Source organism: Lucilia sericata, unplaced genomic scaffold (genome assembly GCF_015586225.1).
Source record: "Lucilia sericata isolate MDLA Ls3-8-SP2 unplaced genomic scaffold, ASM1558622v1 Contig000227F_arrow, whole genome shotgun sequence".
NCBI classification, from domain to species: domain Eukaryota; kingdom Metazoa; phylum Arthropoda; class Insecta; order Diptera; family Calliphoridae; genus Lucilia; species Lucilia sericata.
This window is the reverse complement of record NW_023994254.1, coordinates 146,622-163,845: the sequence shown is the minus strand read 5'-3', so window position 1 is coordinate 163,845 and position 17,224 is coordinate 146,622. Positions and strand designations below refer to the sequence as shown.

Here is a 17,224-nt window from a genome sequence, read left to right as displayed (position 1 = left end):
TTTTTTTCAACTTACGAGGTTGTTTAGTTAAACGACGTCTACAATTTTCTGCATCTATAGAACATTGTCTTATTTTGCGGCATAGAGAACCTTGTCTGACACATCTTATGGGGCTGCGTATATTTTTACGACACGAGGACCGACAACGATTTGCCTCGACATAAGCAAATGCAGCAATAAGTAGTGCTAAAGGATTTTTGTATTATTTTTTAAGAATGTACTAAAAATATTTAAGTAGTAATTAAAAACTTACCAAATATCAATATAGCTTTATTCATTTTAATTGAACTTCTGATATTTCCTACAATTAACTAGTCTATTTATAGTAAAACTTGTTTAATTATTAAAGGGCAAGATGAATATTTTCCCTATCCTGATACTATAGAAAACATTTGTTGCATCAGCTAAATAAATATAAAATATGATATTGATGTACAGATAATAGGGTTTTTAAATAGCAACACGCTTGCCGATATATTTTTTTGCTAAAATTAGATCAGCCAGACCTAATGACCGACTTTATGCTTTTGTAAATTTATTTAAGATCAGACTGTATTGTTGAAACTATGTCAATTATTGATTGTTATGTTGTGATCAATAATATTTATTTTACTGTCTGGTTTAAATAATTGTTAATAAGGAGTTTAAGTATAACACGTGTCTTTCAGACAAAAAATGAAGATAGACACGTTTTTTTTTGTGAAAATATTTATCGCAAAATAAAAGGCAAACAAATTTAAAATTTTGAAAGAATTTCTCAAAATTTTCTAAAAATATGTAATTTATTAAAAATTTTGTATAAATAAGGAATTTATCGAAAATTTTGTATAAATAGAATATTTATCAAAAGTTGTCGAAAATTTTCTATGAATAGAAAATTTTCTACAAATAAATAGATTTTCTATAAATTTTCTATAAATACACAGAAAAAACTGAAAATGTGTTTTAATTATCAAATTGATTGTATCAAGCAAGTTTTGCACCTATCAACAAAATGATGATATCAATTATGAAATTTGTAAAAAAAATATTTTTTTTCCAATTAAAGAAATAATCAAAACAATTAACATCAGTAATTAAATTCAAAATTTAAAATTAGTTAATTCATTAATTGGATAAATTAAATATTTAATAAAATAAAACTTACATTTTAATTAGTTTATTAATCAAATAAATTTAACAGTTTGGTTAAAAATGTATTAAAAATCAATAAAGTCGATGATTGAAACAATCAAAGCATTAATTGAATGCTTACAACATTAAAGGATTCCTTTACCTTTAACAATGCGTTAAGCACTCTCAAAAATATCTCTTTATTGTCACATTTGAACAAATAAAGTGATTTATAAATTTTAAAATATTTATGAAACTTCAACTTCTTATGCCTAAAATATTATTGACTGTTTGAGAATTATTTTCCGTTATAAATAATGAAATTATTTAAATAAAATATCAAAACAAAAAACCAAAATAAAAAAGTAGGCTGGAAAAACTTCTTCAACCAATTAAAAAATTAATTGATTCAATTAAAAGTTTAATCAAATTTGTATACTTAGGATCAAAACAACGAGATAATTATGACAATTAAAAAATTGTTTAAATAAAAGTTAAAGAAAGAGGAAAACATGTTAATTGAAAATAAACTGCCGATAATTTTTTCTGTGTAGAAAATTTATTTCTATAAATAGAAAATTTATCCATAATTGTCTTTAAGTAGAAAATTTATCTTTAATTTTCTATAAATAGAAAATTTATCGAAAATTTTCTATAAATAAAAAATTTATCGACAGTTTTCTATATATCGAGGGACTATATTCAATAGTCGCTATCTGTCATTTTTATGAAAATGAGATTTTGATGGCAAAATATTCAGCAAACTATCGCGCATCAGTGATATAAATTTCAAAGAAAAAAAAATATTTTTTGGCAATTTCATAGCATTTTTTAAATTTCTCTATCTTAAAAAAAGAAAAATTCTGAATGCAAAACTCTCTATCTTATCCAAAAATTGCTTCAAACTCGATCCCTTTGGATAATTTTCTGTTGCAAAACAAGTCTTCTTAATAATTTGGAAATGCTGAACACAAATCCGTCAAAATATTTAAAATCGGTCTAATAGTTTTTGAGATATCGCTCATTATGATACTAATTAAATCAATTTTATTGTCGTGTTTAACCATATAACATTGATTTTGGACCAAAACATTATAATCTGTTGCTTTTTCAACAATTTGGTTTCTTTTCCTCCATTAAATTGTATAAAATATAATATTTATTGATTTTAATTCAAATAAAAATTTTATGTTTTCATGAAAAACTCTCTATCTGTTGGCTGAATGAACATTTTCGTAGAAAAATAAGCTCTATCTGATATAAATTTGTGAATAATTTTGTAAATAATGCAAAAATTAAAATTCTTTTTATATAATGGTTTAGAATATGGTCGTAAAAATATATTGTAAAAGAAAAAATTAAAAAATCTTCACGAACTAGCGAAATAAACAGTTTTTTTGCTCTCCTGAAAACTTATATTATTTTAGATAGAGACTATTGAACATAGTCCCTCGATATAGAAAATTTCTCTAAAATTTTCCATTAAAAAAAATTATCGGAAATTTTCTATAACTAAATACTTTATCGGAAATTGTTTCTAAATAGAAAATTTACCGAAAAGATTCTGCAAATAGAAAATTTGTCAAATTCGGGTCAAAGTGTAATTTTTCACCTATTGGCCCTAGCAAAAATTTTCCATACGACTTTAGATAGCAATTTCTTCAATGCTTTTAGTAGAATTTGATCGAAAATTTGCAATTATAGACCAATCATAAAATTTGGTTAAAAGAGACTTACTTATGTCAAATTCCATAGCTATACTCGTATTTTTAAGCCAGTAATGAGCATTAAAGTAATTTTCTGATGGAGACCTTATATGGGGGGTAGGGTCAATTATGGACCGATCCCCATAAAATATGATAGAGAGATTTTGGCTGGTAAGACTCTTATTTATTTAAAATTTCATCGCTATACTCTTATTTTAAAGCCAGTAATGTGCGTTAAAGTAATTTTCAGAAGGGGAACTTATATGGGGGGTAGGGTCAATTATGAACCAATCCGCATTAAATTTGGTAGAGAGATTTTGGCTCATATGAAACTTATTTATGTTGAACTTCATCGCTATACTAACACTTTAAGGCTGTTTTTCGGGGGTCCACTTGTATAGGGGCTATCCAAAAACGTAGACCAATATTGCCCATTTTCAATACCAAATAAACCTATAGACAATATTTGTAGAAAATTTCAACCCTCTAGCTCATATCCGTTCGGACTCAATCGTGTTTTAAACAGGCAGACGGACGGACATGGCTAGATCGTCTTAGAATTTAATAAGGACCCAAAAATATATACTTTAATAGGTCTATGACCAATATTTCGATGTGTTACAAACGGAATGACAAAGTCAAGATTAAGCATCATCCTGTTTGATAAATAAAGTTACATTATAATTTGTATGTAATAGTGTCATGAATGAGTGACCTGCTAGATTATTCGATAGTGTTAGTTCTATTAGCATGAATTTCTTGCGTGCAATTCCCACCATAGATTCCGATCTGAGTTACTACAATAGTCGAGAATCATAAGAATCATATATGTATATATAATTGTGTTTTAGCATAAATGAATTAATAACTATTCTGATGAAATAGTTGGACAATATTTCCGAAGAAAATATTATGATAACAAAGAAATCGACTTTATTGTAATTTAAAAAAATATGTAACAGCTGCTTTTTAACCAAAGAAACATATTTTGAATGTGATCGGACTTCTCGAAATATTTTCATATAAAAACAACTTTACAGGCTTGATAAAATCATCAGTCTGATTCTTGCAACATAAAGATTAAGCTACTAAAATGAATAAAGCTATTATTATACTTGGTAAGTTTATACACATTAATCTACATAACATGAGCCCAATTTATAACTCCTCTTATATTAAAATCAGCTTTGCTAGTAATAGCTCTGGCTTACACAGAAGCCTCCCGTAAACGCCCCAATCCTCAACGTCCCGATTGTTTAAAACTAAAATGTGATAATCCCAGTAAGAAGTTACTTTGTGTACGCAGCAAGAAGAATAATTGCCGTTTGCTGACCATTTGCCAAGTGAGTCGTGTTAATTGTCAACGTGGTCCTTTGAATGTCTTAAATAGAACTAATCGTCGTCAATGTGCTGGCATTAGACCTGGACAAAAGCGTAGATGTGGTCCTGCACCCAGAAGTGGTTAATTTGCTGATGATTTTTATAATGATTATATCTTATATAGGAATGGAATTCTTTGAATAAATAATAGAATCTTGCAATTTAAACAAACTTTTGTTATTTGAAAACTTAAAATTTTTTAATAAGTATTTGAGACTTGATGAACATCAGAGTAATTTTCGGAAGAGGGCCTCTATAAGGTCGAATTCTTTATATGTATATATGTACTATGTAGTTTGATATATGTATGTAGTTTGATGTAGTAAAAAAGTCATATAAAATATCGTTAATTATTATCTTTTGATACAGACTTTATGATCAATAATGGCCTGATCCGAAACAATATTTCATAGAGTTACTTAGATTCTTGTCTTATTTTATTATAAGACAATTTTGAATGCTATATCCCTTTTTAGAAAGGAACTTTAAATGATCATTTATGATCACTTATCTTGATTTCTGCATAAACAACATGTGTGTTTATTTTCAAAAAGTATTCCATGAAGACATTTGTATGAAAGCTAGGCGAAATTTTAAACCGATTTTGTCCACTTTAAATACCAACAGTTTACCGAAATAAGCTTATTGTGCTTTCTACAGATAGACGAACGGACACAACTAGATCATTTGCGTGTCACACAAGGACCCAGAATATAAGTATATTTTTGTGGGTTTATACTGTAGACTCTACATTACAGAATAGCTTTGAATTTTTGAGGACGGTTGTTAAATAATCCTTCAAAATTTTATCGGAAATTCCTTGCTTAGGTATTCGAATTTTATAATGTCTAATTGGAATTATCTGAAGTACAATTAGAAATTTTCTATATTTTTTCTGCAATACATTTTAGTGAAATTTTTCAAGCACAAGTAAGGAAATCAATATAATTAAAAAAAATAGCTAACTGAGTGGATTTTGAAGTCCCGACTTCTTTTTTGAACAACATACTTTTCAATGACTACTACATATCGTCTGGAATAAATAGATGCAGTCTAATAAGGTCTTACCAATAATGTGTTATATAAATACTTTCTAATTCATTAGTCCTCTTACTGTATAGCTATAGAAGGTGTATATGTTTTTTCATGCGATTTACAAGCACTACTGTTTCTCATTACTTGTAAGCGTTTGTGGTAACTACTCGCTTTCAATGACATCACCATGTTAAACTAATGACTTAAAAGGTAAATTTTAGCATTTAAACTAAAAGTATTTGCTGGGTTTGTTTGTATCTTTCAAATTTTGGATAAAAAGATCGTCGAAATTTAAATATTCTTAAAATGTATATTTTACTGCAATTTATAAAATTTTATTTATTCAAATTAAACAATAAGTATAAGAAAAAAATCATCATTATCGTCATCATAAAACAAATCATTTCCAGATTAACCCCTTTGTTTGGGTGCAGGACGACATCTACGTTTTTGTCCTTGTTTAATGCCAGCACATTGACGACGATTAGTTCTATTTAAAACATTCTGAGGTCCACGTAGACAATTTAAGCGACTCACTTGACAGATGGTCAGCAGACGGCAATTGTTCTTTTTGCTGCGTACACAAAGTAACTTCCTACTGGGATTATCACATTTTAGTTTTAAGCAATCGCGACGTTGAGGATTGGGCCTTTTGGTCCTGCTGGCGTCGGCATAAGCCAAAACAATTACTAGCAAGGCTGTTGGAAAAAAATTTTACGATATAAAAGTATATTGTAAGGTTTTTGTTAATAATCAAACTTACCTAATATGATAATAGCTTTATTCATTTTAAGTCCTTTTTCTTGTGATTGATGAAACAGAACTGATAGTTAGTTAAGGTTGTATCATGGGTTTATATACAAATTTTGTAATTAGTTGTAGTTTTTAAAACAATTGATTAAATTTTCGTAATTTATTTAAAAGAAAATTCAGGCCGGCCAATTGAAATACTTTATCAATATTACATCAGAATTTTTTATGTCATTATTATATGAAATTTGTAAAAGGTAGTGCATGAACGTTAAGTGAAGCCCTTTTCTATAATGTGGATTTGTGAAAATGTCAGTCACCTATATTCTCCCGTTTAGGCTCTATCGTTCATTGAATTGATAAACCTAGAAGCTTTGAGGGTCTGTGGTCGATATTTCAACAAACTGATTGATTAAAAATGTTGACAAAGAACCCCCACCAATTCATTGAATATGCTTTAATTTAATTAATAGTAGTCATCGGAATTAAAAAACGAGTATAATAAATTATATTTCTTTTGTTTAAAAACACATTTGTTTAATATATAATACAAGCAAAATCATAGAATACATATTTTAAACAAATATTCAAAATTACAATTTAAATTTATTATTGTATAAAATAATAAAGAAGGTATTGTAATATTATCGGAAATATTTAAAAGTTTTATTAAAATATTTTGTATATAAACTTGTGGAAAATCGACAAGCAATATCAGTTGCTTTTAACATGAATAAAGGAATTTTAATTCTCGGTAAGAAATTTAAGTAAAAACTTAAAAAAAATGTACATAAATTACAAATCAATGTCCTTATTAAAAAACTAGCTTGCCTTGTGGTACTGATAGCCTACACAGAGGCCACTAGTCCTGCTCGTTGTAGGCCTGTATGCCGTAAAAATGTACCCAGTGTAATAAGATGTGTAAGAGATGGTAAAGTTTGTCGTAAAATTCGTCAGTGTACTCTGCGAGAAGAAAACTGCAGACGTAGTTTATTGAATCGTCCACGTAAGTATAATTTTAAACCTATCTAATTTGATAATCTTAAAAGAATATCTTTATTTTTCAAAGGTTTAACTAGCACCCGTCGTTCTTTATGCCGCAATATTAAGAGTCCTTTGGGTAGTGGTCCTTGCGCCCTTCGACGCAGACCACGAGCCACTCGTCCTGAATGTAATAGAATTCGTTGCACTATACCCAGCAAGAGGTTAGACTGTTATCGCAGTAGAAGGAATAATTGTCGCCTATTAACATCTTGCCAATTGGCTCGGGCCAATTGTCGTCGTGGTCGGGGTAATGCTTTGAGAAGAACTGATTCACGTGCCTGTGCTGGCTTGAAGCGTGGCGGTAGATATCAAAAATGTCGGCCTATTCCCAAAAGTGGTTAGTTTGAAAATGATTTTTATAATGATGAACTATTATTATCCGTTTTAGACTTTTCTTTAATGTCATTGAAAATAAAGTTGTTACGATAAAAGAAAATTATTTAATACTGTCCAGTTTTTTAGAAAAATTATTTATAAATTTTCTATTTAAAGAAAATGTTTTATGAATTTTCCTTTTATAGAAAATTTTGATAAATTTTCCTTTTATAGAAAATTTTCATAGAAAATTTTGTTTAGTACATTTTCGATAAATTCTCTTTTTATAGAGAATTTTCGATAAATTCTCTTTTTATAGAGAATTTTCGATAAATTCTCTTTTTATAGAGAATTTTCGATAAATTCTCTTTTTATAGAGAATTTTCGATAAATTCTCTTTTTATAGAGAATTTTCGATAAATTCTCTTTTTATAGAGAATTTTCGATAAATTCTCTTTTTATAGAGAATTTTCGATAAATTCTCTTTTTATAGAGAATTTTCGATAAATTCTCTTTTTATAGAGAATTTTCGATAAATTCTCTTTTTATAGAGAATTTTCGATAAATTCTCTTTTTATAGAGAATTTTCAAACAATTTTCATTTTATAGAGAATTTTAAAAAAAATTTAATTTTATAGAGAATTTTCAAAAAATTTTCATTTTATAGAGCATTATCGATAAATTCTCTTTGTATAGAGCATTTTCGATAAATTCTCTTTTTATAGAGAATTTTCGATAAATTTTCTTTTTATAGAGAATTTTCGATAAATTCTCTTTTTATAGAGAATTTTCGATAAATTCTTTTTTTATAGAGAATTTTCGATAAATTCTCTTTTTATAGAGAATTTTCGATAAATTCTCTTTTTATAGAGAATTTTCGATAAATTCTCTTTTTATAGAGAATTTTCGATAAATTCTCTTTTTATAGAGAATTTTTGATAAATTCTCTTTTTTATAGAGAATTTTCGATAAAATCTCTTTTTATAGAGAATTTTCGATAAATTCTCTTTTTATACAGAATGTTCGATAAATTCTCATTTTATACAGAATGTTCGATAAATTCTCATTTTATAGAGAATTTCCGATAAATTCTCTTTTTATAGAGAATTTTCGATAAATTCTCTTTTTATAGAGAATTTTCGATAAATTCTCTTTTTATAGAGAATTTTCGATAAATTCTCTTTTTATAGAGAATTTTCGATAAATTCTCTTTTTATACAGAATGTTCGATAAATTCTCATTTTATAGAGAATTTCCGATAAATTCTCTTTTTATAGAGAATTTTCGATAAATTCTCTTTTTATAGAGAATTTTCGATAAATTCTCTTTTTATAGAGAATTTTCGATAAATTCTCTTTTTATAGAGAATTTTCGATAAATTCTCTTTTTATACAGAATTTTCGATAAATTCTCTTTTTATACAGAATGTTCGATAAATTCTCATTTTATAGAGAATTTCCGATAAATTCTCTTTTTATAGAGAATTTTCGATAAATTCTCTTTTTATAGAGAATTTTCGATAAATTCTCTTTTTATAGAGAATTTTCGATAAATTCTCTTTTTATAGAGAATTTTCGATAAATTCTCTTTTTATAGAGAATTTTCGATAAATTCTCTTTTTATAGAGAATTTTCGATAAATTCTCTTTTTATAGAGAATTTTCGATAAATTCTCTTTTTATAGAGAATTTTCGATAAATTCTGTTTTTATACAGAATTTTCGATAAATTCTGTTTTTATACAGAATTTTCGATAAATTCTGTTTTTATAGAGAATTTTTGATAAACTCTCTTTTTAAAGAGAATTTTTGATAAACTCTCTCTTTAAAGAGAATTTTTGATAAACTCTCTCCTTTTATAAAGAATTTTCGATAAATTTTCTTTTTATACATAAAGAATTTTCGATAAATTCTTTTTTATAGAAAATTTTCGATAAATTCTTTTTTATGGAGAATTTTCGATAAATTATATTTTTATAGAGAATTTTCTTTTCATAGAGAATATTCGATCAATTCTCTTTTTATAGTAAATGTTCGATAAATTCTTTTGTTTTAAAGAAAATTTTCGGTAAATTCTCTTTTTACAGCGAATTTTTGGAAAAAATCATTTTTTTATAGAAAAATGTCGGTTAATTTTATTTTTATATATTTAATAATTCTTAGTTAAACAATAACCAACAAATAAATATGTTTTACATTTAACAATTTAGGACAATAAATAAAAGAAAATAAACCTGCATTCATAAACACATTTCATTTTTGTTTCATAATCTTTTTGTGTAAATACAATTAAAAGCAGACATTATTGTCTTCAAGTCTTTTCATTAAAAGGCCATTATTCCCATTTTCTACACAATTAAACCATACAATCAACTAAAACACTTTAATTATTGTCAGATTTTTGCACACAATTTAATTAAAGACCCATGAGCACATGGCCAGAAACTGTCTGCGCAACAGAAACAAACATTTTGCAAAAACCAAAAAATACAAAAACTAACGGCAAGAAATAATAATAAATATGAATAAAATCATTTTAGTATTTGGTAAGGATTTCAACGACAAAATATTAAAACTAAATGGAATTAATGAAATTATTTTTATTTTTATTGCACAACCAACCAACGACTGAACGAACACAAAAACCCTTCAGCATTTTTGTTTTTGATACTTGTGAACACTGCAGCAATTGAGGCTGCACAGAAACCATGTCGCCGACAATGTAGCTCACGGATACGTAGTCAGATTGTATGTGCCCAGGATAAAGATGGTCGCAATTGTCGTAAGTTAAAAGAATGTGAACTACGTGAGCTAAATTGTCGTTTAAGAAGTCGCAAACAATCAAGTGAGTTTCTGGCTTTTTATTTGCCATTCTTTCTCTCTATGTCTTTTTTATTTCGAATTCTTTGTTGCTGCCACACAAAATAAATTGAAAACATTTTATGGAAATAGTTAGTGATTTTATGAATGACTGAAAACTATAAAAAAAGCAAGACAGAGGAAAAAAACTTACAATCATAAAAAAAGAGTGAAAAATAAATTTCATGTAAAATGTTTTAATACTTTTTTATGTCGAACATTTTTGCTGGGGTGCCCATGTGTGTGTGTGTTCAGTGCTTATGCAAACCTACATGCAACGTTGTCGTTTAATAAAAGGTACGACAGGACGTAATAAATGTGCCCCACCTTTGGTAATGATACATCGTAAGCTAAGAACGATGATGCGTGATTGCCAACGTTTACGTTGTTGGGATAATAGCAAACGTGCATGTTATCGTTGTCCTCACAAAGGTGACATATGTCAATTGCTAACTGCGTGCCAGGCAGAACGTGCAAATTGTCAACGTCGTTTGAGAAATCGTAAGTTTTACTCTGATTTCTATATATGTGTGTGTATGTGTACGGCACTTTACCTTCATCTATCAAGTATTAAAGAATTTAATTTCTTGAAATTTTATTCTACTACTGCTAAAGTAAAGGTACAAATGCTTGGGATGTTGTATGTTGGTTTAATGTAATTATTTTAATTTTTATTTGCTTAAATCTTGACTTTTCTTACACTTTTTCATAATTTTTTTTTCTTTTACTTCATAGAACTTATTCGTGTTGAGGATTATGAATGTGAAAATCTTAAATCTGGTCATATGGGGAGATGCAATAAGAAATTCAATTAGTATGGCTTAAGGAAAATTAATTTTGAAATGGTTATTTTTATGTTCAAGAAAGTTAATTGAATAAAAGTGAAATTGAATTGAAACATGATATTAATAAAATGTATTTTATTAGTTAAGTAAATTTTATATTTAATAATTTAGGAACATCAAATCTTTCGATTCGTTTTAGCCTATATCTTTATATATATAAAATGAATGTGTGTTTGCATATGTGTATGATTGAAATTTGTAGATGGCGAAACGCCTGAACCTATTTTCATGGCATTTTTGCAGTGTCTTCCTGTATGTCTGGAAGCATGTATAGGCTACTTTTGATTTTGAAATTTCAAGTGGGAGAGGTGCCACGCCCACATATACTGCATTACATACTATATTGTTATATTGTTAAAGTTTTGTAAATTATTTTCCAAAATGTTTATACATTTTGGACAAATGTGGGGGAACTAGCAATAGTGGGTGTGGCACCTCCCATATAAAGTAAATACTAAAATATGCATATTTGGAAAACTATAACATCTAGATTCTAGATAATTTTTGTACAAGTAACTTTAGTTTAAATATAAATATTTTGTAGAAAAATTGACGATCCAGCAAAAGTGGGCATGTCAGCTTCCTATTAAGTAAATACTAAAATCTACATCTGTAGAATACAAGAACAGTTGGACTGTTCAAGTTTTGTATTAATATCTTTGGGTTCAATAAAGTATAAGGAGGCGTGACACCTTCCATTTGAAACGGCCCTTCAAATCATTAGACCGAGAACACTGAAATTGTGCCCGGGACAACATTGAAATTCATATGAACAATTTAGGATAACAATTTCCGGATTAGCAATAGGAGGCGTGGCATCTCCCATATGTATGAATTAGATACAAAAATTCTTATATCTGGGAAGCTATATTCCTTAAATTTTGCACGAACAACATTGATATCCATATAAACAATTGGTTAATAAATTGGCGGAGTAGCAATAGGAGGCGTGACACCTTCCATATGAACTAAGTACAAAAAATCGTATATCTGGGAAACCATTAAATAAAGAAAACATATCCGGACCTGCAATAGTGGGCATGGCACCTCCCATATGAATTTAAGAAAATATTGTATATCTGGGGAACTATTGAAACTAGAAACCTAAAATTTAGCAGTATCTAAGCTGTGTATTTAAGCTGTCGAATAAGCAATATGAACTAAATACAAAAATTCGAATAGTTTAATTAATTCATATTAATTCATATCAGCCTGACACCGCCCATATTAATTATAGGCTTGTGTCGATTATACTAAAGACAGAAATCTGACCTTTCTATATTAAATCCGTTTGGTATGATAAAAAGGTTTCTCGGCTTATAATAAGAAGTCTGGCAAGTACTCACAGCCTAGAATACAACCAACAAACTTACAGAATAGATAAGAACAAATTTCTGAAAAAACATGATTTTTACAGAATTTTAAATATATTTCGATTGCTATGTATGTATATCATAAGAAATATATTCGAGAGAAATTTTACTTGATATGTATTTGGAATAATTTTTAACTTCTCTAATCGATTTAAAAAAATAGGGACTTACATGAAATGTAACAGATATACAGTTTTATTTTGCAGACAAACTTACCTGAAAATAAACAAGAAAAAATATAAAATTAATTAATAATGATTAAATATTTAATTGATCAAAAAATAGTCTGGTAATAATTTAGGCCAAAACAAATATAAATTTTTTTTTAAAAATTCATAAAATATTTATCATTTAAACTAATAACGAATCCCAATTTCTCTTCTACTTGCAGTTACCATCGGGAGCATTAAATTCCATGCATAAATTAAGTGCATTAGATTTCGATTACAATGAAATCTCCAACATTAAAGACTACAGTTTCTATGGTCTACGTCTCTCCAAGTTGAATATGAAGGGAAATCGTTTGCAGGGCATACCCGAACATGGTTTTGTGGGTTTGGAGGAATCGATACAGGAAATTGATATATCCGAAAATAGTCTAAGAACATTTCCCCTATTGGCCTTAAGGAAACTAGACTATTTACGTATATTACGTTTGTCCAATAATAAAATCTCTACATTCTATGGTGACATACAGATGGCAACAAATAATGCCAGTGCAGCAGCGGCCTTAAGATTACCCTCCTTGACATTTTTGGATTTGAGTTCAAATCAATTTACCGAAATTGGTGATGATTGTTTTAGAACATTTCCTCAGCTGAAAACTCTATCCATGTATGCCAATCAAATAGAAGTGGTTAAGCCGGAGGCTTTTAAAAGTTTGAAAGAGCTAATGTCCTTGGATATGTCACACAATCGTATTATCACTTTGGATGCCAAAATATTCGATAAGAATAAGAGATTGCAAACGGTGGATTTATCGCATAATCATATACATTCCATAAATGGTGTTTTCTCGAATTTACCACAATTAAGGGAAATATTTTTATCGGAAAATAATATCTTAGAATTACCAGCAGATGCCTTTACGAATTCTTCAAATGTGGAAGTTATCTATTTAGAGTCCAATGCCGTAGCCCATGTAGATCCTAATGTTTTTTCTACTTTGGTCAATTTAGATCATTTATATTTAAGAGCAAATTTTATACCCCTAATACCCGTCACTTTATTAGATAAATGTCATAAATTGTCTTCTTTATCGCTGGATAACAACGAAATACAAGATTTGGAAATTGGCATGTTTCGCAAGTTGGAATTTTTAAGAGAAGTGAGACTGCATAACAATCGTATAAGACGTATACGCAAGGGGGTATTTGAACCTTTGCCGGCCCTGCAGGAATTGCATGTTCAAAAGAATAATATTGAGGATATAGAACCGGGTGCATTTCAGACTTTAAGCAATCTGCAGCACATAAATCTACAAGACAATCAACTAACCGTTTTAGAGGATATATTTCCCAAGGAAAAAGAGAATTCTTCTCTCCTCACCATACAATTGGAAACCAATTATTTGCACAAGATTCATGCGAAAACCTTTAAGAATCAAGATAAAATACAAATAATGTGGTTAAGCTATAACGAATTGACTCGTGTAGAGAAATCTATGTTTGAGGATCAACAGGATTTGGCACGTTTGTATTTGAGTCATAACTTTATACGTGATATAGACCGTGAAACTTTTTCAAAGTTGAAAAATTTAAAGTTTTTGGATTTGAGCTTTAATCGTTTGAAGCAATTGAGAAGAGATTACTTTGCAGCTTTAGTGAGTTTGGAGGAATTGTCATTATCACAAAACTATATAGAAGCCATAGAAGGTTATGCCTTTAATAAACTGAAAAGTCTTAAAATATTAGATCTCTCTAATAACCCCATTTATCAAATAACTAATGATGTTTTCTTGGAAGATTTGCCTTTGACACATTTGAATTTGAGAAACACTTCTTTAAGAAAAATCGAAATGAATACTTTCAAGTCGTTGCAGAATTTAAATGATCTTAATTTGGAATGGAATTTATTAAGTCCCATGGATATACAAAAACTAGAGATACCCGGCTTAAGAACCTTGTATTTGTCGCATAATAATTTTACTCATGTGGGTGGTAAGATTATATCCAATATGTTTGATAAATTAAGATCCCTGCAGCACTTGACCATGGCTAATTGCAGTTTATCTTCTTTGCCCGAGGATATGTTTATTAAAAATACCAATTTGGTTAAATTGGATTTATGTGATAATGTCTTATCTACCATGGATCGTAATCTGTTTTATGGTCTTAATGTCTTTAAAGAATTGAAAGTGTGTCGCAATAGTTTAAGCGAATTTCCTCATATTGCTTTATATAACCTAAGTACTTTGGAAATGTTGGATTTGTCACGTAATCAATTTTCTACCATAGATTTCTATAAGCTGAGCGGTACCATAAATCTAAGACATTTAAATTTAAAGGACAATAAAATCACTTCCTTGACGGGCTTTAATGCGGTAAATTTAACCCAATTGGATACTGTGGATTTAAGTGGCAATTTATTGCTGTCTTTGCCTGCCAATTTCCTCAGACATTCTATAAATTTGCAAAAAGTTGATTTGTCCAGTAATCGTTTTCTTCAAATACCTAGCTCGGCTTTATCGGATATATCTATACCTAGACTGTCATGGCTGAATTTAACCGGTAACCCCATTAACAAAATCTATACAGTGAAAGAGGAAAGATATCCTTATCTTAAGGAATTGTATATATGCCAAACAAATCTGTCCATCCTAACCTCCAAAGACTTTGAAGCCTTCCAAGCTTTACAGCACTTGCATTTAGTCAACAATCGTATAACTCGCATTTCGCCAGGAGCCTTTAAGGGTTTAACTAATCTCCTTACTTTGGATATTAGTGTTAATGAATTGGAATTGCTGCCCAAAGAACGTTTGTTGGGTTTAAAACTCTTACGTGTTTTGAATATATCCAATAATGTTTTAAAGGATTTGGAAGAGTTTAGCCCCGATTTGGCTCAATTACAAGTTTTTGATTTATCTTTCAATCAATTGGATCGTATATCGAGAAAAACTTTCCGAAATCTTCATAGTTTGGTGGAATTGTATTTGATGGGCAATCGTATGACTGTGCTGTCAACTGATGCTTTCCGATATTTGCGTAAATTACATGTTTTGGACTTGAGAAAGAATTACTTTGAACTGATTCCAATTGAGGCTTTGCAGCCGCTGGAAACGAATATTAAAACTTTGAGATTGGAAGGTAAGTTAAGGACATTTAAAGGAAGTCAAATACACAATTTATAATTTAAAGACAAGATGTTTTGATTGCTGTGTGTATATTCCTCAAATACTTTGGTTCTTTATAAATATTGAAGTCTATAATTTTTCGTTAATGTTTCATTTAGTCCTGAATGCTACTTATATAGAAAATGATAATAAATTGCCAATCTGTCTGCTCAAACAAAAAGCCCTTTTTAAAAAAAAAATTTTAATTTTATACTAAAAATCCGATTTTTTACTAACAACGTGACTATTTACTAAAAATATTTTAAAATTCAAATTTTCACTAAAAATTCAAATGTCCACTAAAAATTCAAATTTTCACTAAAAATTCAAATTTTCACTAAAAATTCAAATTTTCACTATAAATTTAAATTTTCACTAAAAATTTAAATTTTCACTAAAAATTTAAATTTTCACTAAAAATTTAAATTTTCACTAAAAATTTAAATTTTCACTAAAAATTTAAATTTTCACTAAAATTTAAATTTTCACTAAAAATTTAAATTTTCACTAAAAATTCAAATTTTCACTAAAAATTCAAATTTTCACTAAAAATTCAAACTTTCACTAAAAATTCAAATTTTCACTAAAAATTTAATTTTTTAATAAAAATTTCAATGAAAATTTAAGTCCAAATCAAAAGTACTTTTTTAACAAAATTTTTAATTTTATATTAAAAATCCGATTTTTTACTAACATCGTGACTTTTTACTAAAAATATGATTTACTAGAACAAATAACATTTTCACTAAAAATTCAAATTTCCACGAAAAATTCAAATTTTCACTAAAAATTCTAATTTTCACTAAAAATACAATTTTTCAACTAAAATTCAATTCTTAAATAAAATTTCAAAATTTTCACTAAAAATTTAATTTTCACTAAAAATTTAATTTTTAATAAAAATTTTAAAATTATTGCTTCAAATGAAATTTTTATTAAAAATGTTTCTCTAAAGTAAAATTTTTCATTTTTGACTAAAAACTTTAATTTCACAAAAAAAAATTTAAATTTTTTTTCCAAAAATTCACATGAACAGGAACAGTTGAGGTTTTGTAAAGAATTTAAAAAGATAAATCCCACTTAAACAGGCAACAAACAATTAAAAATAGTATGCTCATATATTTTAATTAATTCTACAATAATAACAAGCCTTTTACGTCTACTTAACTTTTATTAAATAAAGTTTTTTTTTTTCCACCCAAATCTTTTCTTCTCATTTCTCACCACAAACAACTTGGACAACAACTATGATAACATGAAACCTACATTTGAAATTGGATTACGACATGCATTCGTGTACACACATACATACAACAAAATTTAATGGCCCAACAATAATTAAACTGTATGAAAAACAAAAAAAAAAAATATATCTCTCCAAAAAAATTTAATCCTACCTCTTTAACTCTGGCTACAACAATTAACAATTAAATACCAACAAAATAACATAACGAAAAACTAAAAAAAAAAAAATCT

At 27.9% G+C, this 17,224-nt stretch overlaps 3 protein-coding genes across 3 annotated transcripts in view; all 3 read left to right on the top strand.

Moving 5' to 3' along the window:
- LOC119602398 overlaps positions 1–17,224 on the top strand; it is a 55,151-nt gene that overhangs the window by 32,698 nt on the left and 5,229 nt on the right. The window contains exon 3 of the mRNA XM_037953909.1: positions 12,809–15,722. Within this exon, the coding sequence (XP_037809837.1) occupies positions 12,809–15,722 (2,914 nt within the window). The remainder of the gene's footprint in view (positions 1–12,808; positions 15,723–17,224) is intronic.
- On the top strand, positions 3,841–4,366 carry LOC119602407. Its single transcript, XM_037953921.1, has 2 exons — positions 3,841–3,937; positions 4,005–4,366. Exons 1-2 carry the CDS (start codon positions 3,913–3,915, stop codon positions 4,283–4,285), a joined length of 306 nt encoding a protein of 101 aa, XP_037809849.1. The 5' UTR covers positions 3,841–3,912; the 3' UTR covers positions 4,286–4,366.
- Positions 6,693–7,475, top strand: LOC119602404. The gene is made up of 3 exons (XM_037953918.1): positions 6,693–6,738; positions 6,811–6,990; positions 7,054–7,475. Exons 1-3 carry the CDS (start codon positions 6,714–6,716, stop codon positions 7,368–7,370), a joined length of 522 nt encoding a protein of 173 aa, XP_037809846.1. The 5' UTR covers positions 6,693–6,713; the 3' UTR covers positions 7,371–7,475.